This window comes from Caloenas nicobarica, chromosome 22 (genome assembly GCF_036013445.1).
Source record: "Caloenas nicobarica isolate bCalNic1 chromosome 22, bCalNic1.hap1, whole genome shotgun sequence".
Classification (NCBI taxonomy): Eukaryota; Metazoa; Chordata; class Aves; order Columbiformes; family Columbidae; genus Caloenas; species Caloenas nicobarica.
Window position 1 is genome coordinate 1,730,217 of NC_088266.1, and position 23,107 is coordinate 1,753,323.

The 23,107-nt window shown below is 58.4% G+C and overlaps 3 protein-coding genes across 5 annotated transcripts in view; all 3 read left to right on the forward strand.

Moving 5' to 3' along the window:
* The window catches only part of PLEKHM2 (pleckstrin homology and RUN domain containing M2), a 29,128-nt gene extending 15,719 nt beyond the window's left edge, over positions 1–13,409 (forward strand). Inside the window, exons 7-20 of one of the 2 annotated variants that reach the window (XM_065649942.1) lie at positions 1,750–1,809; positions 4,332–4,569; positions 6,264–7,028; positions 7,283–7,352; positions 7,441–7,531; positions 8,245–8,309; positions 8,619–8,707; positions 9,316–9,448; positions 9,544–9,734; positions 10,005–10,070; positions 10,582–10,741; positions 11,190–11,369; positions 11,448–11,564; positions 12,298–13,409. In XM_065649942.1, the coding sequence (XP_065506014.1) occupies positions 1,750–1,809; positions 4,332–4,569; positions 6,264–7,028; positions 7,283–7,352; positions 7,441–7,531; positions 8,245–8,309; positions 8,619–8,707; positions 9,316–9,448; positions 9,544–9,734; positions 10,005–10,070; positions 10,582–10,741; positions 11,190–11,369; positions 11,448–11,564; positions 12,298–12,435 (2,363 nt within the window). In that variant the 3' untranslated portion in view covers positions 12,436–13,409. The remainder of the gene's footprint in view (positions 1–1,749; positions 1,810–4,331; positions 4,570–6,263; positions 7,029–7,282; positions 7,353–7,440; positions 7,532–8,244; positions 8,310–8,618; positions 8,708–9,315; positions 9,449–9,543; positions 9,735–10,004; positions 10,071–10,581; positions 10,742–11,189; positions 11,370–11,447; positions 11,565–12,297) is intronic. The other variant, XM_065649943.1, reaches the window with a different exon arrangement.
* An 822-nt stretch (positions 13,410–14,231) lies between these two features.
* SLC25A34 (solute carrier family 25 member 34) lies at positions 14,232–16,653 on the forward strand. 2 transcript variants are annotated; one of them, XM_065650072.1, is made up of 5 exons: positions 14,234–14,979; positions 15,530–15,595; positions 15,962–16,114; positions 16,201–16,335; positions 16,419–16,653. In XM_065650072.1, exons 1-5 carry the CDS (start codon positions 14,503–14,505, stop codon positions 16,599–16,601), a joined length of 1,014 nt encoding a protein of 337 aa, XP_065506144.1. In that variant the 5' UTR covers positions 14,234–14,502; the 3' UTR covers positions 16,602–16,653. The 2 variants fall into 2 exon arrangements, with proteins under 2 accessions (XP_065506143.1, XP_065506144.1); XM_065650071.1 differs by having other exon boundaries at positions 14,232–14,979; positions 16,201–16,653.
* Positions 16,654–17,591: 938 nt separating this feature from the next.
* Positions 17,592–21,164, forward strand: TMEM82 (transmembrane protein 82). Its single transcript, XM_065650165.1, is given in 6 exon segments — positions 17,592–17,699; positions 17,702–17,826; positions 18,062–18,236; positions 19,208–19,616; positions 20,606–20,793; positions 20,892–21,164. Coding segments are annotated over 6 exon segments (1,068 nt in total). The 3' UTR covers positions 20,955–21,164.
* Positions 21,165–23,107: the final 1,943 nt, after the last annotated feature.

The following is a 23,107-nucleotide window of genomic DNA, read 5'->3' on the forward strand; positions in this document are numbered from 1 at the left end:
CTGTGATTCGATGATTCTGTTAGCTATGGACAGCCCCTTTGCCTCGCACAGGGAGAGAAGGACTTTCCCTGCTAATCACGTCAAGCTGCGTTCCCATCCTAGGGTGTGCGTTTTTGCAAGAACTGGAGAAATCTCCCCATATCTAAATGTGGTTTCCAGTTGAGAGCAGGTTTGCAGGGCTGCAGGGGACATTTCTTAGCTGCTTATTTTGCAGTCCAGAGCCCCAGCATGCTGGAGGTGGTGGGGAATAGTTTCCAGAGTCTTTTCTCCGTGTCTGCAGTCCGAGGGGAAGGCAGCCAGTGGTCCCAGAGGTGCTGGTTTTTCATCTTCAGTGTCACACTTACCCCTTTATCCCGATCATAAAGGAGCAGCTCTGCTGCTGCCGTTCCTCATCCAAAATATGTTTTCCCTGTTCCTTCTTTGGTGTCAGTTTGAACAAAACAAGACCCGGGAATTCTGGAATAGGTGGGTGGTGTGTGCTGTTAATCAGATGCAGTGAATTCGGGGCCGAGTCTGCACACGGGTGGGTTCCCCTGAGACAAGGGTCCACTGGTTGCATTTTATGTGCAAGATAGAAACTGCAGATACTAAAGATGCTGAGAAGGAGCACCCGGGGTGGGCATTTGCATCATTTTAGCAAAGCACTTTGAAGCCCAGCACTGTTTTAGGCTCACCGTGGCATTCGCACTCATGCTGTAAGCATGAAAGGGTTTATTTTTGGGGACTTGCTTATGCCAAACCCCCAGCATCCCAGGTAAGTTGGGGACAGCACGAGGAGCCAAGCAGTAAAAGTCAGGGGAAGAATCACCTTTGTCCCCAGAGGTTTGACATAAGCAGCCGTTTCAGTTCTTGCTGCATCCCCTGGGCTCGTATTCCTGTTCCTCGCTCAGCAGAACATGTTTCGGTGCCAGCACATCTGCCTGTCCCTGCGCACTGGGCAAGGGCTGTCACTTGGGTTTGCCTACGCTCTCCAGCCCGTCTGGTGGACGGAAGCTTAATGCTCGAGAGAAGAAGGGTTTGGAGTAGAGATCGAGGGGATTTTGGAGCTGGATTTTGGTTATTCTGCGTGTCTGGGCAGTGGTTGTGGCCCGTGTCTGTTTCCCCATCGCAGAGGGGTTTGGTGCTGGTGTAGAGGTGCCGTCCCCTGTTGTGGGACCAGGACGGTGGAGATGTCGGAGCCTGGCGGGCAGGCGTCGCTGCTCCTCCAGCGTGGAGGAATTGAACCCCAGTAAACATTTCAACAGGAGCATCTTGCTGGGGGTGTAGGTGAGCTGGGGATTTTAGGATCAGAGAGCAACTTTTTCCCTTTATTCAGTCCTCTGGCTTTGCAAACATTAATGAGACAAGCATCGCAGTATGTATGGGAGGTAAGTGTGAAGTGAGGAAACTGAGGCACACTTAAATTGCTTCCTAGAGAGCATCCCTGATGCCATAGATGACACCGACCATTTTTATGGTTTAGCTTTCCAGCAGCTTGTATAATACAATGAGACCTTCATCCTTCGCTGGTCCCGTTGTAGCTCCTGTAACACAGACACCAGCAGGAATGTTAGTGCAGCTGGTTTCCATTTTGCATCCCTGTTGCCTAACTATTTTCTCATGCATTTCAGAAACCAGTGGAATATTATTTTGTTGCTCTCCTTTCCCACCCCCTCCCCAGATCCCCTTCACACTCTCCCCTGTCCCCCCCTTCCTCCCTCCCCACTTACTTGTATTTCTAATCCTGAGTTTTATCCCTCGTTTTTATAGATTATGATTTTGGAGATGTCTTTCCAGCAATGCAGACCATGCCCAGCAGAGACTGGGAAGGTGGGACACACTCATCTGTTACAACATTTTGGTTTTTCTCTCTGCATTGCTGCCACCTGAAGCTTGCTGCATGCTGCCCTGTTCAGTTCTTTTAACAAGCAACCCCCACATCTGGATGGAATTCGGTAAAGGCAGAACGGAGCAGAAAAGGTCCCTCAAGGTGGGAAATCGTGTGTCTCAGCTGTGAGACCACGGGCAAAGCTTTCCCCAACTCCTGGCCGTGTATCCCAGAGCAGAGGGATATTTTCCAGCCTCTGACGATGCCTCCGTGTCTTGCAGACGCATCCGCCCCAGTGCTCGATGTAACAGATGTGAGGCTGGAATTTCGAGTGCGTTTCTGTGGCTGCTCGATATGTTACGGCCTGTGTTGATAAAGGAGCCTTTATGCAAGGTTATAAAAGAAAAACGGCAAAATCGCCCCCACGTGAAGCCGGCAGGTGGGGATGAGTGGCCATGAGCGTGGCAGCCGACCTTACACTGTGGATTTCCTCTTTGGGGTAAAGCACGCAGCTCAAAAAACTGATCCACCTTCATTGATTTCCCTGAAAGCCCTGGAAAAAAGCTGAATTAATTCTGCTTTCGTTAATTTGGGGCCTTTCGCGGGGATTAATTTAGGAGGTTTTGTTTTCCTTGGACGTTGCTCTCCTGTATCAAAACTTCTCTCTTGAAGCCACAACATCCAGCGCATCACTGGGCTCAGTTTGGGTCGTGACGCTTCTTTTGAATTTTATTCTACCTCTATTAAAACCAACTGGTCTGCTATGTCTGGCCTTTACGGCCAAGAGCACGTGCCTGTTTTAGAGGAACTTGTTCTCCTCCCTCCCCACGCAGCCCCTTTGTGTGTCACAGGAGCAGAACCCTCTGCTTTAACCCTGGAGGAAATACAGCCCCGCTCTGTCCTGTGCAGCTAAAAGCTGGATGGAGCCTTGGGTCCCAATTGCCTTGGCCGGTACCGCCTGAATATCTGAGGAAATTCTGCCTGAATTCCATGTGGATGGCTCTAACACGCTCCCTCTCATCTTCTTTCTTACCCCACACGCAGAGATGCTCCCAGAGATGGTTTAACATGTCCCTGAAGCTGGAGGGTACGCCCAGAGAGGACAAACCGCCTTTCCAAACCGAACGCCTGGCCACCAGCTTCACCACGGGTGTTCTGTGCGGGCGGGGAGAAGCCAAGGGACGCTGGGGGCAAATCCCTGTGGTTTTCGGAGCGGTGACGGGCTCCCTGGTGCAGATTCCGGTCGCAGGGCGGTGTGATCCACCAATGCTCCGGGCTGCGTCACTGTGTGCTGAGCAAACCTCGGCCGTAGCAAAGTTCTCATCCTAAACCCCTTCCAGGTTACCTTCCTGACCAATTCCTTGCCGTTTGTACACAAAGCAGGAGGTTAAGAAAGTTGGGGCAGTTCCCTGTTTTCAGCAGATTGCATTTGCGATAAAATTCTGTATTTTGGACAAAGATCGTTTTATCCGAACAGAAGGAGCAGGCAAAAGAAATTACGTTCATTTTGGTGATACAGGCTAGAAGGCTGGGGCTGAAGTAGCTTTTAAACGTTTTATTTTCCCCTTAATGTCAACGTTAAAAATCTCCCTGGTTTCCTTCCCTCGATGGACTTCACACCCTCGGCGCTGTGGGGCAGCGTTTCAGTGGGAACAAAACCGCGCTTTGAGATCAGCTGTCACAAAACTGCCTTTATTCGATTTTTATAAGAAGTTTCATTTTCCTACTCAAACCCTATGCCCCCAAACCAGTTGGCCAGGGCTGTGGTTTCCTTCAGGAGGGATCTCCCTGCCTAGTAAGAGCTTTCTAGCTGGTTTAGGGCGCCGGAGTAGAGAAGGGTAGGGGTAACCTTCCTGTAAGCGTGACTTTGGGGATGGATAACTCCACGCATGACTTCTCCGCTGCTCCTTTTCCCTCTGAAGACTAACACAGGCCAAACCGGTTGTGCTACGACCTGTCTGTGCAGCCTGCTGTCCTCACACCCGGTGAATGCTGCGTGTCCCCTCTCCACACTTCCAGCCCCGCGTGCGTGTCTCGTGTGAGCCGAGAAAAGCAGCCGGCTCCGTAAGGATTGCTGCTCGGCGGGCTGGTTCCGTTTCTGCCCTCGTAGCCGAGCCAGCGTCTTCCTGAGACCCCATCGCAGGGGACAATCAGCAGTGTGAGAAGTTTTCTCACTGTCACCTTGCTAAGGAGCTCCGTGGCCCCAAGACCCCTTAAGTTCCTTCCCAAGGACTCCACCTCTACTTCTTAATTGAGCTGCCGGCTCCTGGGTGACCCAGCTGTTATTTCCAGGCATTGTCTAAATTGCATTGGGTGCAAAATGCTGCTGGGTCTCGCGCTGGCCTCTCCATCCCTCCTTGCAAAAAGCCCGAGGGAGCTCGGCCGGTGCCCAGGATGGGGTCGCTGCGAGCAGCGCGGTGACCGTATAGTGCCCCGAGCCCCCACCGCGCAGCTTTGCTTGATTTGACTCGCTCCGGGCGCCCGCGCTGACGTTCACCCCGCTTTTCCTTTCTTGTCTTTGCAGACGGAGACCTCACGGACACGCTGAGCTGCTCGCGCTCCACCGCCTCCGAGGCCAACGGCAGCAAGGCCTCGGTGAAGAGCCCGACGCAGCGCTACAACCCCTTCAATGAGGAGAAAGCCGACGTGCCCTTGTCCTCCACCGAGACCACGCCGGTGCACACGGCTTCTCAGGAGAAGGCAGAAGCCACCCCCGAAGGAACGGACCAGTCCGAGAGCTGCACGGAGCTGGAGGTCATCAGGTGAGGACTGAGCTGCCTGCAGTAGAAGCACATCCCGAAGTGTCATCTGTCACCAGAAGCTGCAGATGTGCCACCTCTTCTAGCCCAAGGGAGACAGCATGTGTGGTGTAGCCTTGATACCCTGTTTACCTGAAAATAAGACAGGGTCTTATATTAATTTTTGCTCCAAAAGATGCCTTTTTTTTACATTTATAGCTCTGTGGACCCTTTTTAAATTGACTGTTTTATGAACTGTAACTAGGGCTTATTCTTGAAGTAGGGCTTGTATTTCGAGCATCCTCAAAAATCCTGAAAAATCATGCCAGGGCTTATTTTTGGGGTAGGTCTTATTTTTGGGGAAACAGGGTACAATCATGAGAAAGTGATTTTATGCCTCCAGACACCAACTGATGCTCCGTAGATGTCAACAAAGCTAGTTCCTTGGATCTACAGAGCTACAGGCTGGCTCAGCATAAGCACTTTTACCCAACAGGGAGCTCAGAGGAATCTGTGGGCTTTTATTTTAGGTTTTCTCCAGCTGGTGGCAGATTTGAAGCAACTCTGGGTCTCAGATCTTCTCTCCCGTCCTTCCTCTTGCCTGTCAAGATGCTGTGGCTGAACCTGTTGAGGGAGACGCCTCCGCAGAGCTGCTGGTGTTTGGCTCTTGCAGAGGAGATCCCCTGGGGTCCCTCGGAGCCCGTAAACCCAGACAAAGAGCTCAAGGCTCCGTCTGCTCACACCTGGGGATAAGGATGCCCCCAAACCAGCCCAGCAGGCCTGTGCTTGGCTCTGGCGCCCTGTTTTTTCTGGCAAGAGCAGAGGAGTGGGATTACATCGCACCCAGCTCTCCGGCACACACAGGGGAAGGGGAGCACCATGCTCGCTGCCCAAAAAAAGGTGACCCAGCAGCACTTTGGGTGCCATGGGAGGCCTGAATGCTTACACGGGAGAGGGCTCCAGCCTGCATCTCCCTCTTCTGGCAGCCAGAGACACGGCATTCCCACCTCCCCTTGAAACCTCCTTCCTTCCCATCACCTCGATGATAAATATGAGTCGGTGCATGCCAAGGTGGCAAAAAAGGCCACCAGCATCCTGGCTGGTACCAGCACTGGTGTGGCCAGCAGGACCGGCACAATGAGCATCCCTGTGCTGGGCACTGGGGAGGCCAAACCGCGAATCCTGGGGGCACTTTTGGGCCCCTCACGCCAAGAAAGGCCTTGAGCTGCTGGAGCGAGTTGAGAGAAGGGAACGGAGCTGGTGAGGGGCTGGAGCACAAGTGTGATGGGAGCGGCTGAGGGAGCTGGGGGTTCAGCTGGAGAACAGGAGCTGAGGGGAGACCTTCTGATCTCTGACCTGCCTGAAAGGAGCTTGGAGCCAGGGGGGGTCGGGCTCTGCTCCCCAGGAACAAGCGCCAGGACCAGAGGAAACGGCCTCAAGTTGCGCCAGGGGAGGTTGAGGTTGGATCTGGGGAACAATTTCTTCCCCAAAGGGCTGTGGGGCATTGGAACAGGCTGCCCAGGGCAGTGCTGGAGTCACCATCCCTGGAGGGGTTGGACAGACGGACGTGAGGTTCTCAGGGACATGGGGCAGTGCCAGGGGTGGGGAACAGTTGGACTGGATGAGCTTGAGGGGCTTTTCCAACCAAAATGATTCTGAGATTCTACATTGCAAAAGTCACAGATGGGTGACATCTCTCTTGGTCTCTCACCACACAGGTTAGCTAAGAAGAAAAAAACAGGCAAGAAGAAGAAAGCGAAGCCTGAGGAGCCAGTGATCACTCCTGCACCCGTAGTGCCCGAGGCCCAGCAGGCCAGCGGTGACAGCGGCGTCAATGGGCTGAGTGACAGAGAGGACCCGCAGAGAGACGATGGTCCTGCTGCCCCGGGCGGGCAGGAGGAGGGTCGCGAACGTTCTGCCCTGGGCCAGCTGGCCCTCCGCATCCCCGAGATGAAGGACACGTCCATGGAGAGTGTGGGGCAGCCGCTGAGCAAGGTGATGGACAAACTCAACGGGCAACTGGACCCCGGCGGCTGGAACGTTCCCCTCGAGCCCCCCGGGCAGTCCTTTCGGACCGGCACGCCAGGGGAGACCCCGGATGGATCGTCCTCTGGCGACTTTAGCGAGGGGATTTCAGCCCCCATGGACTTCTACCGCTTTACCGTCGAGAGTCCAAACGCTGCTGCACCAGGTGGTGGCCACCATGACGCTCCAGGGCCTGGCCAACCGCCACATGTTTCTGGTAGCCCTGAGGCTCCTGAAGAAGAAGAAGAAAATAGAGAGGGAGAAGCAGTTGGGGCAGTAGAGGGGTCTGGAGGGACAAGTGGTGAAGCCCAAACTGGCCAGACGGCACCTGCCACCCCCCAGGCTCCCCACGAGCCAAAGAAGGAGCAGCCCAGCCCTTCCCTGAGCAGCGCCGAGGACTCCGGTGTGGAGGAAGGTCAGGGCAGCCCCTCGGAGCTGAGCCATCCCTCCGAGTTCAGGTGAGGCTGGGTTTGCTTGGCAGGGAGAGCATCTTCCAAATGATCTTGAGCTCAAGCTGGCACTTCGTCCTTGGCTTGGGGGGCAAAGCACAGCCTTTTCCAGGATGAATGTGACGCACAAAGTCAGGAGGAGAAGGTCTTGGGGAGGCAACAGGTGCCTAAATCACGGATGAGCACAAAAACAAAGAGGATTGCCCTTCCTGGACCCACCCAGCCACACGTTTACATCCATCCTCTGCTGTTTCTCTTCACAGGGTGGATAACAACCATCTCCTCCTGCTGATGATCCACGTCTTTCGGGAGAACGAGGAGCAGTTGTTCAGGGTAAGGTGGTCACCACCCATCTCCCACAAAGGGACCGGCTCTGTGCTGGCATTGCCCGCGGGCTGAGGGCTCTTCTCTCTCGGTGCAGATGATCCGAATGAGCACTGGGCACATGGAGGGGAACCTGCAGCTCATCTACATCCTGCTGACCGATTGCTACGTGTACCTGATCCGCAAAGGTATCCCATCCCCACAGCAGGAAGGGAGCCTTGCTTGATCCATTGTTTGTCCATAAATTAGGGCACCGTAGCTCACCCCCTTCACTACCAGCTCCCTCGCGTCTCCCAGAGTCACCGTAGGGAGCTCAGGTTGATTTGTCCCCAAGAAGCCCTGGATATACCTCTGTCCTCCTCTGTGCTTCTAAACTTCAAGCATTTCACAAGGGATCTCAGAGCTGTGATGCTTCTTGAGAGCTTCGCCCATAAAGGAGGGAAAAGCTTCACCTCTTCAGGGGACTGACCCGAAAACAGACACCCCATACACCCCCAGGAAACCACATGTTAAACTGCTGAGTTTCTTATTTCATTGTCAGGCTTTCCAGTGCCAGAGAACACAGAGTCTGCCCTCCCATCCATCCCACTTTGTTTAAAACCACGTACACGCAACAACTGCAAAAGCCCTTGCCAGTACTATAAGTCTGCTCCCGTTAGAGACAATAAAGTTAGATAAATGGCAAGTGTTTTGGAGAATGCCTCTGCTGGATACCACAGAGGATAGGGTTGAACAGAGAGAGTGTAGCCATTTGGATGTGACACATTTAAATAAAAAGCCTCCGTGCTGCCTGGACACGGATTGGGTTGCAGGTCTGTCACCGCTGCTGTGCGGTGGCCCCGATCCGGGCAGCGCTGAGCTCCTTTTCTCCCCTTCACGCGGCGTTTTGTGTCTGTGCCAGGGGCAGCGGAGAAGCCGTACATGGTGGAGGAGGCTGTTTCCTATAACGAGCTGGACTACATTTCGGTGAGCGCAGCCTGGGGGGGTCTGTCCTCACCTCTCTGCTCGCAAGGCTGTCAGGAGCATCACGGTGGGGTGGTTTTGGAAGGCTCTTTGTCCCGTTTGACCAATGAATCCTTGCAACTGGGAGACTTAGAAGTGTTATCCCTTCAAATGCCACCTCTGCAGGCACACAGCTTGCTCCCATCTTCTTGTGGGCAGCAGAACGACTGCTGAGCTTCTCCCCCAGGGCCAGAAGTCGGGTCCAGCCCTGCTTTGCCTCGCCAGCCCCCTTGTCCCCCGCCAGCATTCCCTAACCGCTCATGTGTGTCCCAGGTCGGGCTGGATCAGCAGACGGTGACGCTGGTGTGCACTAATCGGAGGAAGCAGTTCCTGCTCGACACCGCGGACGTGGCTCTCACCGAGTAAGTTCTTACCGATGGGTGAACCGTGGCATGTTCCTCCCGGGGTGCAGGACCTCTGGCTGGCGCCTTGGACTCCCAGCATGATTTGGGGAATACAGGAGACTCCGGTGACAGTCCTTCATGACAAATCCTGTGGGGGTTGGTTTGATGCCACTGGCTAAACCCCGCAGACAGCTGGAAGTGCCTTGAGTGTAGATAAACCCAAAGTATCTTCCTGGATACACACAGGAGTCACCCTGTCCCTCAGGCTCCCAGCCTCAAGGCTCTGGGTGATGCAGACTACGTGTCCTTTGTGTCACTTGGGATGAGCAGGGATAAGGTCTTGAGTTTCAAGGCACGTCCCCAGGTCTCTGCATGTTGTCAGCTCGGGGAGGTGACCTCGCTAGGGCCTGGATGGTCATACTGGGCTCTGTGGGGATAAGTGTTCATCTCCCAGTCTGAACTATCTCCTTCCTGGAGCTCAGACTTCGCGACCCCCATCGCATTTGGTCTGTAGGTTGGTTTCGAGACCCTTTGGTCTGGCAGACCAGAAGCCCACGTTGAAGGGAAGCCCAGAGATGAGGGGCCGTTTGCCCTGCCGTCATCAGAGATCTCTGTCTCCCTCTCAGGTTCTTCCTGGTCTCCCTGAAGTCAGCCATGATCAAAGGGTGCCGAGAGCCCCCGTACCCCAGTATCCTCACGGATGCCACCATGGAGAAACTGGCACTCGCAAAGTTTGTGGCCCAGGAGTCCAAGTGCGAGGTGAGTTTGGATATCGCGGCCGTCACTACACGTGGCGGAGGCTCAAGGCTCACAGGAGATTCCCTCCTGTTGACTTCTCCGCCCGACTCTCGCAGGCCTGCGACGTGGTCGTGCGTTTCTATGGCCTCGTGCACTGGGAAGACCCCATGGACGAGGCACTGGGAACCACCACCAACAGCTGCACCTCCACCGAAAACGCCGTCACCAAGGACGGCGTCCTGCACTACAAGGCGGGGACGTCCTACCTGGGCAAGGAGCAGTGGAAAACCTGCTTTGTGGTGCTCAGGTGGGCACTGGGGCTGTAGGTCGGGACTGGGGCTCGTCGGAGAAGGCGCTGGGACCAGTTTGCTGCCCAGGAGCTGCTTGGGAGATGGGGAGGCCCCATCTTGTCACCTGGGAGGATAAAGTCACCGGTTGTGGCTGCTCAGCAGCAGAAACGCAACCCCAGGGTGGAGGGCAGGGCAGGGGTGACACCGGGACTGAAGCAGAGGGTGTTTGTGCCATTACCGGAGCTGAGCTGACTCGTTACCACCTCTCTTGTCTTCCCAAACGGCAGCAATGGGATCCTGTACCAGTACCCAGACCGCACAGACGTCACCCCCCTGCTCTCCATCAACATGGGGTAAGCAGCTGGTGGGATGTCCCAGCCAGATTGGGCAGGGATCTGAGGATCAGGAGCTCCTGGGGGTGTCCAGGGAGGTGTTTCAGGGCAAATTGTGATCCAGTCAGTTTGAGGAAGAAATTGTTGCCCCTGAGGGTGGTGAGAGCCTGGCCCAGGTTGGCCGGAGAGGTGGTGGATGAACCATCCCTGGAGACATCCCAGGCCAGGCTGGACGGGGCTCCGAGCAACCTGAGCTGGTGCAGATGTCCCTGCTCATGGACTGGTTGAGCTGGGAAGGTCCCTTCCAACCCAAACCCTTCTGTGATTTGATGATTCTGTGAAACCCACCATGCTCAACGCCAGCTCTACCACAATCTGCAGGGACAGAGGCCGCCCTTGGAGCAACCACAGGGGATGTCAGAGCTGGGAAACAAGCACTGGGGGGGAAAGGGGTGACGTGCAGCGCGGGGAGGGCAGGCGGAGGCTGTTTTCAGTCTGTCCCGCTGATCTCCATCCTCCCCCTCTCTCCCAGCGGCGAGCAGTGCGGGGGATGCCGGCGCTCCAACACCACCGACCGGCCCCACTCCTTCCAGGTGATCCTGACGGACCGGCCCTCCCTGGAGCTGAGCGCCGACAACGAGGAGGACATGGCGGACTGGATGCAGTACTTCTGCCAGGCCGTCTCTAAAGGGGTGAGCTGGGGACAGGCCCCCAAACGCGGGTGCATCACCCCCCTCCTTCGCCTGGAGCCTTTTTGGGGCACAGCCCAGCCAGGAGCAGGGGTGTCTGGCTGGGATGGAGCAGGCAGATTTCTCCTGAGCCAAGAGGTCTTTAGGACCAGAGGAAACGGCCTCAAGTTGCGCCAGGGGAGGTTGAGGTTGGATCTGGGGAACAATTTCTTCCCCAAAGGGCTGTGGGGCATTGGAACAGGCTGCCCAGGGCAGTGCTGGAGTCACCATCCCTGGAGGGGTTGGACAGACGGAGATGAGGTTCTCAGGACATGGGGCAGTGCCAGGGGTGGGGAACGGTTGGACTCGGTGATCTGGAGGGCCTTTTCCAACCAAAATGACTCTGTGATTCTATCATCCTCATGGAGATGGGTCTCCGTGCCAAACTTTACCCCCCCGCTTTCCCCACCAGGTGATCCCCCAAGGTGTCACCCCTTCACCCTGTGTCCCCTGCTGCCTCGTGCTGACGGACGAGAAGGTTTTCACCTGCCACGAGGACTGTCAGACAAGCTTCTTCCGCTCGCTGGGCACCGTGGAGCTGACGGACATCACCGCCGTCTCCACGGAGGCCAGCAAGGAGTACTGTATCCTGGTGAGCGCGGTGCTTCGGGGGGGCCCGGGGCTGGGGACGGACACAGTGGTGACGCCTGGGCTCTCTCTTGGTGTTTAGGAGTTTGCTCAGGACCGCGAGCAGTTCCTGCCCTCCTGGGTCCTCTATTTTAGTTGCACTACAGAACTGGAGAGGTTCCTCTCAGCGCTGAACGTTGCGTGGAGGAACATCTACCAGGTGAGTGTGCGGGGCTGCATCGCAGGAATCACAGAATCATGGAACGGTTGGGGTTGAAGGGACCCCTGTAGATCCCCCAGCGCTGCTCACGCAGGGTCACCAGAGCAGATCACACAGGTCGGTCCAGGCAGGTTTGAATGTCTCAGAGAAGGAGACTCCACACCCGCTCTGGGCAGCCTGGTCCAGGCTCTGGCACCTCACAGCATAGAAGTTTCTCCTCTTGTTCAGATGGAACCTCCTGTGTTTCAGCCTGTGCCCGTTGCCCCTCACCCTGGCGTTGGGCACCACTGAACGGAGTCTGCTCCATCCTCTGACACCCCCCCTGAGATATTGATCCCATTGATCAGATCCCTCTCAGCTTCTCTTCTCCAGCTCAACAGCCCCAGCTCTCTCAGCCTTTCCTCATCACAAAGATGCTCCAGACCTGGGCGAATTTTTCCCTGCAGGGTGACCCCAGCTCCCCCACGCAGGGCGGGAGAGCCACAGGGCTCCTCCATGTCCGTACAACCATGGGATGTGGCATTCGGAGCCCATGTCCCCTGGCAAGACAGACCACGAGCATCCAGGGTTGGCAGGAGGAGTGGGGAGGCACCTGCGTTGGACCCATCCCCCTCCACCACCCGTTTGTATGACGCAGGCAACTTCCCCGTCTGGTTTTGAGGTGGTTTTACAACAAGGATGAGAAGCGGCTGTTGCTCATCCCTGTCCTGACCACCCCTCACGTGTGTTTCAGGTCGACCTCCTGCACAAGGCCGTTCTGGACGCCGCCATCAAGAAGAAATGCGAAGACGCTCAGAGCCTCATCGACAGCGCCTGGCAGCGCAGCGACAGCCTCTGCCGCGGGCGAGCGGAGCGGGACCCCTGGTGCTGACCCTGCTGGGGCGAGGACGGCTAACGGGGACGCGTTTTTGGTGAGCTGGGCCTGGATCCAGCTGCCCGCGACCAACTGGTGCCCCAGACCCTCCTGCCATCGCTCGGGCCGCACCAGGAACGTGCCTGCAGGCCCCGCACCCCATCCCCGCCAAGCTGGGGATGTCCAGCATGTTTTGGGGAGCAAACGGACACTTCAGCACGTTTCCTTGTAGCGCCATGCAGACGAGCCTGCGCCCTCTTCCTCCCCCAGCTGCCACGGGGCAAAACAATTTGCCGTTTGTGGAATAATTTCCCATAGCAACGAGGGACGGGAGGGGAGTGGGGTGGGCTGGGGATGAGCATCCCCCTGGCGCGGTGGGGAGCAGGATGGAGGAGTTGTTCATTTAAAACAGGGTAGGGAGGTGGAGGTGGCGAGACAGGAACATTAAATCGCTGCCATGCATGTTTTCTCCTTGCTCACACAATCACCGATACGGCACCGCTTCACCTCCAGCATCTCCCGGCGCCCGGAGGTGCCACCCGGGGCCTCCAGACATCACCAAACCACTCCCCAGCCTGGCAATGAGATGTGAGGGTTAGGAAGAAGGACCGGGGCCAAATATTTGGCTTTGAATGTGCCAGCACGGTTTTAGGAGATCTCAGAAGCCGGTTTGAGGTTTGGACGCTGGCTCCACGTGCCGGGGGAGAGAAGATATCGAGGCTGATGTTCCTAAGGGATGTTGTGACACGGCTGCCACCAAACGTGTCCCCATCTTCTCGCCTTGCCGCATCCCAGGCCAGCGAGGACCCATCACCGCGAGCCCTTTGAGGCACAACCCCAGCTTTTAAATGATGATAATAATAATAATCTAGAGACCTTCTCATGTAACATACGTTCACGGGGCCTTTTTCTGGGAGGAAACGTACATGACTGAATGTATATGTATATACATCTGCTTCCTTTCCCCTCCCCGAATAAATATTCATTGGTAATGCGGATTTGGCCCTACGACAGATTCCGCGCCGGAGGCTCCGGTTCCTCCTCCCCCTGTGGTGCTGGAGCCGCGATGTTGCTTTGAGGACAGAAGGAGAGATTGAGGCTGGGGAGGAAGAGGAGGAGGAGGGGAGGGGAGGATGAGGACGTGTGCCCCGGCTCCGTGCTGAACCCCGGCGGCATTAACCCTGCAGCGGAGCACGTTCGTGGCTTCAACCCCAAATTACCCATCCCGACGCTCTGGCCTCGTTTACCCCCGAATCCGGGGGATATTCCCAGTCTAGACAAGGAATAAACAGCCCCAGGGCAGCCCCAGCATCACCCACCGGCCCCATGGATCTGCTCTTGCCTTTAGGGATGAAAGGGGGGGACTTGGGGGGATACTGGGGCTGGGGCAGCCATTGGGGAGGGGGCTTTGGGGGGTTTCCTCCCACCCCCAATAATCACCAAAGTGGCTCGGCTGTGGTGTAAACCCGGGTCCCCAGGGGGGTCACCGAGGAGCCCTAAAAACAGGAAGGCAGGAGGGGAGACAACACACAACGGTGACCCCCCTCTGCAGCTCTTTGACCTGGGAAGCTCCAATTTCAAAGCATTTCAGTGACCCCGGGAGGGGCTGGTGCAGGGAGAAGGGGGGGAGACCCCCACAAACCCCCCAAACCGCAGCCACAAGCGCAACGAGTTGGCTGGTCCTCACCCCCCCATGGGGTTCATCCAGCTGGCTGGGGTGGGGGGTGGATCCCTGCATGTGTCCCCCCAAACCACCTTTCTTTGGCTTTTCTTTCAATTTATCGCGCCTTTTCGTTTGTTTTTTTCAGAAACAGCCCCTTTTTTTCCCTATTTGCGCCGGGCCACGTCACGTGAGAGCCGAGGACACTCAGCTGGGATTTGGCTGCGGCGCGTGTGCCGGTGACGTTGGGGGGGACGCACCCCCAGGCCTGACCTTTGCCCCACATCCCTTCTCAAATTGTGGGGGAACCGGCTCTGGATTTTGGGGGGTGTTTTCCAGGACGCGGCGCTCGCTTCCCCCTTTATTCCCCCTGCGTTGAGTGGGGGAAGCGGGAGCCCGGGGCCATCCCCGCAGACAGGTGCTGCATGGCGGGTGCCGGGGCTCTCGCCCCCTTCCCCACACCCCCCCTGCATGAATTCCCTTATCCCCCCCAAAACAGACCCGGCATCGCACGGGAATCCCCAACCGGGGGGGTTCCACCGGGGACGGATTTGGTGCTGGGAGCCGCGGCCGGTTGCTTGGCCTGTGTCCTCACCAACCCGCTGGAGGTGGTGAAGACGCGGTTGCAGCTCCAGGGCGAGTTGCAGCCCCCCGGGACGTACCCCCGGCCCTACCGGGGGGTGCTGCGGGCGCTGGGGGCCGTGTGCCGGGCCGACGGGGTGCGGGGGCTGCAGAAGGGTTTGGCCGCCGGGCTCCTCTACCAGGGGCTGATGAACGGCGTCCGGTTTTATTGCTACTCCTGCGCCGAGGACGCCGGTTGGACCCGGTACCCCGGGGGTACCGTGGCCGCCGGGGCTGTGGCCGGGGCGGTGGGAGCCGTGGTGAGCAGCCCCGCGTACCTGGTGAGTGATGCCCTTGCACCGGGGGGCAGGGGTGGGGGGGGGAGCATTTTGGGACCCCCCCCCCAAAGCTTTGACCAGCCCAGAGCCGGCTGCATCCTATAAACACCGCCTTGCCGCATCCCTTCTCCCCTTGCTTTGCTTTGCAGCCCCAAAAATATGGGGCTACTTCCTGCATGCTCTTTTCCAAACCCCCCCTTTCCCTTTGAAATCCCCCTCCCTCCAAAAACCAAAGCGGAAAAACCCTCATAAACAAATAGGGATTTTTTTTACTCCTTTTTGGTGGTTTTCTCTGTATTTGGGGGTGCAGAGCTCCAAGTGGGGGGGGCTGCAGCGGGTGTTTGTAGGGGACCTTTTCACTAAGGTGGGAAGGAGGAATAAAAAAAAATGGGGTTTAATGCCTGGAGAAGCTGTTTAGCAACACATCTGGGCACCCCACATCTGCCAGGGCGGCTCGGAACACCCCTAAAAGCTGCTAAGAAGAGATGGGGGAACCACAGCCTGTCCTGGCGGGAGTTTGGGGGGGTTTGTCACTCTGTGTTGTCCCCCCCAGGTCAAGACCCACCTCCAAGCGCAGACACTGGCCGCTGTGGCCGTGGGCCACCAGCACAACCACGAGGTGAGCGGGATTGGGGGGGACACAAGATTTGGTGGCACCTCGGCCGTGCACACGCTGGGATGATGCTATTTTGGCCGCCGGGTATTTCAAGCCGCTTTTGGCAGCTTGGCCCCGTACAGATGTTATAAATAGCCGTGCAAGGACAGGGAGGGTGGATGGGGACGTGGAGCTGTGACACCAGACCCGGACACCCCTCAGGACCGGTGTCACCCGTCCGGAGCCGCGGTGGCTTCGTGTCACTGATGAGCTTTGGCACGCTGGGGTGGGAAATTTTGCTGAGGTGGGAAACTTTTCTGGGGTGAGACGCACCGTTCCTGGTTTACCTGATTTTTTTTTTTTTTTTTTAAATATTTTTCTCTTCCCCAGAGCATCTCCAGGGCTTTCGAGAGCATCTACAGGCAGCACGGGGTGGCGGGGCTGTGGCGGGGGGTGACGGGGGCCGTGCCCCGCGTGGCCGTGGGCTCGGCCGCGCAGCTCGCCACCTTCGCCGCCGCCAAGGACTGGGTCTGCCAGCGCGGGGTGAGGGGGACACGCGCCCCATCCGTCCCCCACACACACCCCGAGTTTGGGGGGGCATTATCGCTGATGGCCGGCCCTTCCCGCAGTGGTTCGGGGAGGGCAGCTGGGCCGCGGTGCTGGCGGGGGGCATGGTGAGCGGCGTGGCCGTGGCGGTGACCATGACGCCTTTCGACGTGGTCAGCACCCGGCTCTACAACCAGCCCGTGGACACCGATGGCACGGTAAGGATTTGGCGGGGGGGGGACACGGGTTTTCCTGGGGTGGCACCCGGCCGGGGGTGCGCAGCCGGCTCCTCTCTCCCCAGGGCAAGCTCTACCGGGGTTTTTGGGATTGCGTCCTGCAAATCTCCAGCAAAGAGGGGCTGCTGGGCTTGTACAAGGGCATCGGCGCCGTCTACCTCCGCCTTGGCCCCCACACGGTTCTCAGCCTCTTCTTTTGGGATGAGCTCAGGAAGATGGTGCGGCACCAGCAGCCCCCCCGGCCGTAGGACGGGCTCCCAGCCCCGCCGCGGCTGTTAATAAAAGGGGATTTTCTATTTATGGCGTCGTTTTGGGGGTCTTTGGGGTGGTGCAAATAAGGTGGGCGTTCATAATGTGTAAAGCCAGGACCTGAAACGCCACAAATACTCGAGTCCTGGGGTCAGGTTTGGGCCCCTCACCTCAGGACTCAAAATGGCGGCACCAGAATCACCTCAGGACTCAAAATGGCGGCACCAGAATCGCCTCAGGGCTCCAAATGGCGGCCAGAGGGGTGGCGGGATCACCTCACACCAAGAAAGCCCTTGAGGTCTGGAGCGAGTTGAGAGAAGGGAACGGAGCTGGTGAGGGGCTGGAGCACAAGGGTGATGGGAGCGGCTGAGGGAGCTGGGGGTTCAGCTGGAGAACAGGAGCTGAGGGGAGACCTTCTGATCTCTGACCTGCCTGAAAGGAGCTTGGAGCCAGGGGGGGTTGGGCTCTGCTCCCCAGGAACAAGCGCCAGGACCAGAGGAAACGGCCTCGAGTTGCGCCAGGGGAGGTTAAGGTTGGATTTAGGAACAATTTCTTCCCCAAAGGGCTGTGGGGCATTGGAACAGGCTGCCCAGGGCAGTGCTGGAGTCGCCATCCCTGGAGGGGTTGGACAGACGGACATGAGGTTCTCAGGACATGGGGCAGTGCCAGGGGAACAGTTGGACTGGATGAGCTTGAGGGGCTTTTCCAACCAAAATGACACTGTGATTCTACTCCATGATGCATTGGGCTGGAGAGGACAACAGCCATGCCAGTCCCTGAGCCCCCACTATGTGTGTCCCATCACCTCATCATCCCCCCGCCTCATTTTCCCCTCCCTGGGGCAGCTGTAGCTCAGCTCCTCTGCCCGGGGCTCCAGCTGCTCCCGTTTACCCCAGCAATGATTTACCAGCTGGGGGGGCCCCTCCCCACCTCCGCCCCATGGACCTTGGAGCCGGGGCCTGGCTGTGCCGGGCTCCTCACCGTCAAAAATGTTTTCTCTGTGGTCCTGGGTGCCGGCGTTGCCTGGGCTGGCGTGGGGCTGGGCGCTGCTGGATGCACTCCTGCAAGGTGAGAGTCTCCGAGGTGGCGTGGGGACGGTTTGGGGACAGCCTGGGGGACACCGGTGACCCACTGCTGCCTTTTCTCCGCAGGGTTGGTGGGTGCCTGTGCTGTCTCAGTGCTCTGCAGCCTCCTGAGGGTTTATCTCTACATCCAGTGCCTGAAGTAAGCATCGGTTCTTCTACCACCTGGGGCATTTTGTTTTGGGGACCTGCTTTTGGGATCCACTATCAGCAGGTCTTGGCACCCATGGGTGCTGGTGGTGGCCTGAGCAGCAGCTGCACCCTCCTCTTTCCCGCTGCAAAGCGCAGGGTGGGGTTCCAAGGCTGTCACCACGTTGGGGTGACGGAGGAGGACGGGGGCATCGCGGCTGGCTCAGTGTCCCCCCCGCTGTCCCCAGCGACCCGGAGCGGCAGTCGGAGAAGGCGGCGATCGGGGCGCAGCGGCGGCTGCTGGAGCTGCTGCACGTGGCGGTGCTGGCGGGGCTGCTGGCGCTGGTGGGATCCCGCGTGGCCGCGCTGGTTGTGCTGGAGTTCTCCCTGCGTGCCGTCTCCACCGTCCTCTCCCTTGGCAAGGTGAGACAGGGTGGGGGAAACTGAGGCACGGCAGGGGGTGGAGTGGAGGGAGCCGTGCGGCCCTTGTAGGTTTGCAAGGGGTTTGCTTTGTGACCGTTCATTGATTTGCAACACCCGTGGGGGACACAGGGGCTGTGGCGTGGGGGATATTGTGCGTCCCCTTGCTGCTTTGCAGCCTTTGTGGGGAGGACAGGGCTGGCTGGCATGGAGAAAACTATGTGTGGCTTTGCAACTGTGTGTCCCTGCAGTGCTTTGCAACAGCTGTGGGGTTACAGGGGGCTGCAACATGGAGAAAAATAATCTATTACTTTGCAATTACACATTCCTTTGCAGTTTTGCAACAGCCCTGGGGAGGACGGGGTGGCTGGCATGCAGAAAACCACTGGTTCCTTTGCAGCTGTGCATCCCCTTGCAGCATTGCAACAGCTGTGGGGTTACAGGGAGCTGCAGTATGGAAAAAAAAATCCATTACTTTGTAACCGCGCGTTCCTTTGCAGCTTTGCCACCGCTGTGGCGTGCCTGAAATAATGCATCCCCTGCTGCTTGCAGTACCTGTGGGGCATATGAAAGTCACTGCATGGAGGAAGCTCTGCATCCTCTTGCTTTTTTGTAACTTTTGCAAGGAAGAAGAGGATGTCTGGCATGGAGAAAACCATACATCACTTTGCATGCATGCCTTTGCAACTCTGCAGCCCCTCGCTGCTTGCAGCACCTGTGGGGGTGCAGCATGGAGGAAACCATGCATTGCTTTGCAGCTGTGCATCATTTTGCTGCTTTGCAACACCAATGGGCCCTACAGGGAGGTGCAGCATGGAGGAAACGGTGCATTGCTTTGCAACTGTGCATGCCCCTACAGCTTGCAGCACCCATGGGGGCTCGAGGGGTTGCAGCACGGAGGAAGCCGTGCATCGCTTTGCAGCCATGCATCCCCTCACTGCTCCGTGACTGATGGTGCCGTCCCGCTCTCGCAGGGTGCCCACAGCAGCCAGCTCTACCTGCTGTGCCAGTACTCGCTGGGCTGCGGCGTGTCCTGCGGCCTCAGTTTCCTGCTGGAAGGGGCTCCCCATGGGACCTGCAACCTGGCACTGGCAGCCGGGCTGGCGGGGCTACTGGCCGCCTACGCCCAGCGCTTGGCCCGTCATGTCTGCACCCTCTACGAGCTGCACAGCCGAGCGCGTTACTGCGGCGTCTGCATCCTCCTCCTCACCGCGGGTCACGGCATCCCCCGGCTGCTCCGCAACGCTCTAACTGTCGCCTTTGCCGTGGGTGACCTGGCCGCCGTGGCGCTCATCAACCGGGATTTCCTCTCCGCGGCTGAGGCCGTCCGCTTCTGGACACCACTCACCATCTGCTACACGCTGCTGGTCATCTACATGCAAGGTGAGAAGGGGACCGGCCCCCCAGTTCTGGGGTTTTTTTGGGGGGTGAGAGAAGTATGTCCCGGTGTGGAGCATTCTGGGGCTGTTAAGTGGCACCCTGGGGGTACATGGGGCACCCTGGGGCTGTATGGGGGCACTCGAGGCATCCTGGGGGTATACAGGGCAGTATGGAGCACCCCAGGGGTATATGGGGCACCCTGCAGATATATGGGGCTGTGTGGTGCATCCTGAGATTATACGGAGCTATATGGGGCATCCTGGGGCCATATGGGAGATATACGGGGCATCCTGAGGGTGTATAGAACTGTATGAGACATCTGAGGGTATATGGGAACACAGGGGGCCAGATGGGGCTGTATAAGGCATGTATGGGATATCCTGGGGTGTATGGGGGCATGGGGCTAGCTGGGGCTGTATAGAGTGTATATGGGGCATGCTGAGGGTATATGGGCCAGCATGGAGCATCCTGGGGCTGTATGGGGGGTATATGGGGCATCTGAGGTTATATGGGGGTATTGGGCCAGCTGGGGCTGTATAGGGTGTGTATGGGGTATCCTGGGAGTGTATGGGACATCCTGGGGTTATATGGGGACACAGGGGTCAGCTGAGGCTGCATAGAGTGTATATGGGGCATGCTGGGGGTATATGGAGCTGTATGGAACGCCCTGGGGCTGTAAAGAGGGTATGTATGTACATCCTGGGCACGTCTGGGGCATCCTGGGGCTGTACAGAGGGTATATGGTGCATTCTGCATGTATATCGTCCACACTGGATGTATATTGGACAACCCGGGGCTGTATAGAGCGTATATGATCCATCCTGGTTGTATATAGTGCATCCTGGGCATATATGGGGCAGTATGGGGCACCCCGGCGTTATACGCAAAGCCACCCCGTGGCACCCAGCAGTGCAGGGTGTCCCCAGTCGTGTGGCTGGTTGAGGGGCTCAGGGTCCCCCCTCGGCGGTCACCCCGATGCCACGCACCGGCAGAGGAGCCGCGGCAGAGCGCCGGCGGGCGGGCGGCACACCAGACGGTGCTGGTACGGATGGGCGGCCTCTTCATCCTCCTCCTCACCGTCGGCCGCTGGACCGACGTCCTGCACGTCTTCGTCTCGCTGCTGGGAGAGCTGTGGTGTCTGCTCTGCGCTGGTGCCATGCTGGAGTCGTGCCGGCGGCAGGTGAGACGCCGTCACCGCCCCGCCGCCGCGGTGAGGGGCTGGCAGCAGCCCCGAGGCCACGGTGAGGGACCTTCCCACGTCTCTTCCATCTCCTGTAGGATTTGGCCCCGGGATCTCAGCTGGACGGGCGGTTGAGATCGGGATCGGAAGAGACGTCGTGATAAACTGCGGGGCGTAACCAGACGTCGGAAACTCTGGGTGGCTTTGTCTGGCTCCCCAAAATACGGGCGTCCCCTAAATCCTCCTCATTGCACATGCTACGTGGGGATGAAGGAAAAAGGGCTCCTGGAAGGTGCTCGGCCCCATCCTGTGGGGCGGGGGAGGTTGGGGGAGGCTCACGTGGCCCCTGTTTTTTGGGGGGACCCTGTGAGGTTGCGGCGGTGCTGGGGGTTCGCTCCCTGGTCCTGCCGGGGATGTGGGATGCTGGTGGATGTCCCTGACCTTGGCAGCTGCAGGGCCGCGCTCTTGTGGTGCAGGGCCCTCTGGGGGCTTATAAATCTCAGAAAATAAAGTTTTTTTCCAGCAAAATCCGTAAGCAGAGCGAGCTTGGGTCCTGTTGTTCTGGAGATGGGCTCGTGGTGCAGCTTTTTGCACAAGGTGGGTGGTGCGGTTCCTACCGAGGTGCCTCCCTGCCTCAGTTTCCCCATCTGGCTGCAGCCGGCTGTGCCGCACCATGGGGCACCAGACCCTGCGCAGTTGGGGGGCAGGATTTGGAGAGGGAAGGAGGCCCCGGAGCTGGCTGCTGCTTCCCTGGGGGGGCAGCGGGAGAGGGGCTGGAGCTGTATTAGGGGCATCCTGGGCTGTGTGGGGTATATGGGGGCATAGGCGACCACCTGGGCTGTATGGGGGCACACGGGCGTTTTGGGGGGGTGGTATGGGGCGGCGCATGGGGCAACCTGGGCTGTACGGGGCACACTGGGGACATGGGGCACCCTGAGGGTGCTGGGGGGCAATCGGGGGGGGTTCATGGGACAAGCTGGGAGTGACATGGGTTGTCCCAAAACATTTAGGGGCACCTGAGGGGTCATGGGGCAGTCGGGGCACCCTGGGGTGCATGGGGCACCCTAAGGACATGTGCCCCCGCCCCGGGCCGGGCTGTGGGGCAGGCAGGGGGGAGGAGGAAGGGAGGAGGAGGAGGAAGGGAGGAGGAGGAGGAGGAGGGAGGAAGGGGCGGTGATGCCGGGCGGTGCTGCCTCCCCGCTGCCCCCACCGCGCCGGGCGCGCCCGCGGAGCGCACGGAGGGACCCGCACGGGTGCCAGGTAGGGGACGGGGAGAGGGACAGGGACAGGGACACCCCCGGGGGGTGGCGGGGCTGCGGGGCCACCCAAGGCAGGCGAGCTCCCTCCCCCGGGTAGGGGACTTCCCCACCAAGGTATGACCCGCTCAGAAAGGGGATGGGGGACACCCCCGGGTAGGGGAGATCCCCCCAGGTAGGGGACAAGGGGCACCCCAAGATGAGACATGGGACCCCCCCCCCAGGTAATGGGATATGGACTGTAGAGCTGCCTTGGGACAGGACAAGGGGACCAAGGGCCACCCCCAGGTAGGGAATGGGGGACATCCCCAGGTAGGGAGGCTCCCAGGTTTGGGGGGACACAGTGAGGCCACTGCCACAAAAGGGACAGGGCACCCCCAAGCAGGGCACAGGGGGCTGTGGGGCTTGCTTGTGGGGGACAGTGGGTTTTGGGGGGGTACATGGGGGTAGGGGACATGGGGACGGCAGGGCCACTTGGGGAAGGGACAAGGGGACAGCAAGGGCTGTGTGTTCCCCACCCCATCCCTTCTCTCTTGGGCATTCTCAAAGTGCTTTCCAAGAGGTCCCCAAGGCTGGGGACAGAGTTGGGGACCAGTTGTAGGTGGGCTATGTCCCATTCCAGTTTTGGGGGCATGTGAGGGGTGCCCCATAATTGTCTCTGTCCCCATCAGTCCCACCTGAGCTCGCACACCAGGAGACTTTGGGGAATGTTTGCAGGAAACTGGGGGGCCCTTCCTAAAGTGGCCTTGGCTGTCTGCAAACAGGCTGGAGCTACGTGAGGCAGGAGGACACCCCATAAAAAAGGGGGGGGACCCTGTTAATGGACCTTTGAGCTTTGACCACCCTGACAGCCCTGGGAGGGGACCCCAGAATGGGGCCACCGGGATCCCACACTCAGCCCCAGCACAAAGAGGAATGCGCTGAGCACATGGTTCCCATTAGCCCTGGAGAATTTTTTTCTTTTTTTTTTTCTTTTTTTTTTTTTTTAAATGATTATTACTATTTTTCCTCTATTTTCTGCAGCTTGGCTGGGAAGGAGGGAAAGCAGCAGAAGGATC